The sequence below is a fragment of the Etheostoma cragini genome, chromosome 14 (assembly GCF_013103735.1).
Source record: "Etheostoma cragini isolate CJK2018 chromosome 14, CSU_Ecrag_1.0, whole genome shotgun sequence".
In the NCBI taxonomy this organism is placed as follows: Eukaryota; Metazoa; Chordata; class Actinopteri; order Perciformes; family Percidae; genus Etheostoma; species Etheostoma cragini.
The window spans coordinates 24,437,666-24,439,081 of NC_048420.1; the positions used below are offsets into that span (position 1 = coordinate 24,437,666).

Genomic DNA, 1,416 nt, shown 5'->3' on the forward strand with positions numbered 1-1,416 from the left:
ACTTTTAGCATGTATAGAGCAGCATATCTCCACCAGACTCCATGTTAATAATCACTACTTTTAGTGTGTATAGAGCAGTAGTGTCTCTCTGTAGGGATCCATCCCATAATGTTGACACACACTTGACTCTGTTTTTCAGAGTCCAGAGGTTGTTGCTTCTGTTGGGAAACTGAGCTACAACCAGCTGGTGGAGAAAATCATCGACTACAAACACTCAGCAGACAGCAGCCGAGTCAGTGAAGGTAACACACGCACACACACACACACACACACACGCGCACACACACACACACACACGCACACACACATAGAGGGCATTACAGCAGTCCAACCTTGAACTGATAAAGGCATGAATGGCCTTTTCTAGGTCGTGCTGCTCAGAAAGGTTTAACTTCAACAGCAGGCGAAGCTGGAAGAAGCTCATTTTAACAACGTTACTGATCTGCTTATCAAATGTCATGCTGCAGTCAAAAGTAACCCCCAAGTTTTTGACAGCTGATCTAGTGTAAGATGCCAGAGCTCCCAAACTCACAGCCGGGCCATTCTGCATGCCTGGAGTACTGAAAATAATACACTCCGTTTTATTATCATTCAAATTAAGAAAATCGTCTGAAAGCCACAACTTAAGATCAGATTTAAAATCATGCGCGTAGCAATGAAATGACAGGATCCGCTCCCCTATAATCGCCCCTAAAGGCAGCATGTATAGAAAAAACAGAACAGGGCCCAGAATGGATCCCTGGGCTACCCCACGAGATAGAGGAGCAACTGACGAGGAGAGGTCCCCGATCATAACAGGACAGGTAGGACCTGAACCATCTGAACCTCTGATGCCTACACACTGCTCAAGGCCTGCGAGGAGGACTGCATGGTCCACCGTGTCATACGCCGCTGTGGGGTCCTAAAGGACTAAAACAGTAGGGTTCCCGACATCTAGACAAGACAATATCATTATGGACCCTCAACAGTGCAGACTCAGTGCTGGGACCGGATCTAAAACCAGATTGAAACTTTTCAAAAACCCAGTTCAGTTGTAGAAAGACTTGAAACTGTGTAAAAACTATTTTTTCTAAAACCTTTGAAAGAAAAGACAGATGAGAGACCGGTCTAACACTGGACACCACTGCAGGGTCAAGACTAGTCTTCTAAAGCAGGGGCCGGACTACAGCATGTTTAAAGACAGATGAGAGACCGGTCTAACACTGGACACCACTGCAGGGTCAAGACTAGTTTTCTTAAGCAGGGGCCGGACTACAGCATGTTTAAAGGCACCCGGGACAGAACCTAAAGTAAGACAGGAATTAAAAAGATGAAGAAGACTCTCCCCAATGGTGTTAAACTAAATACTGTATTATTCTAACTGTGTGTGTGTGTGTGTGTGTGTGTGTGTGTGTGTGTGTGTGTGTGTGTGTGTGT

At 45.6% G+C, this 1,416-nt stretch overlaps 2 protein-coding genes across 2 annotated transcripts in view; one reads left to right on the top strand and one right to left on the bottom strand.

Annotated features, from left to right (window-relative positions):
- The window catches only part of LOC117957220 (putative protein TPRXL), a 13,349-nt gene that overhangs the window by 8,421 nt on the left and 3,512 nt on the right, over positions 1-1,416 (bottom strand). The window lies entirely within an intron of this gene.
- The window catches only part of LOC117957221 (phosphatidylinositol 4-kinase beta-like), a gene marked incomplete at its 5' end in the record, with an annotated part of 9,372 nt that overhangs the window by 5,990 nt on the left and 1,966 nt on the right, over positions 1-1,416 (top strand). Inside the window, one exon of the mRNA XM_034892818.1 lies at positions 140-232. Coding sequence (XP_034748709.1) covers positions 140-232 — 93 coding nt within the window. The remainder of the gene's footprint in view (positions 1-139; positions 233-1,416) is intronic.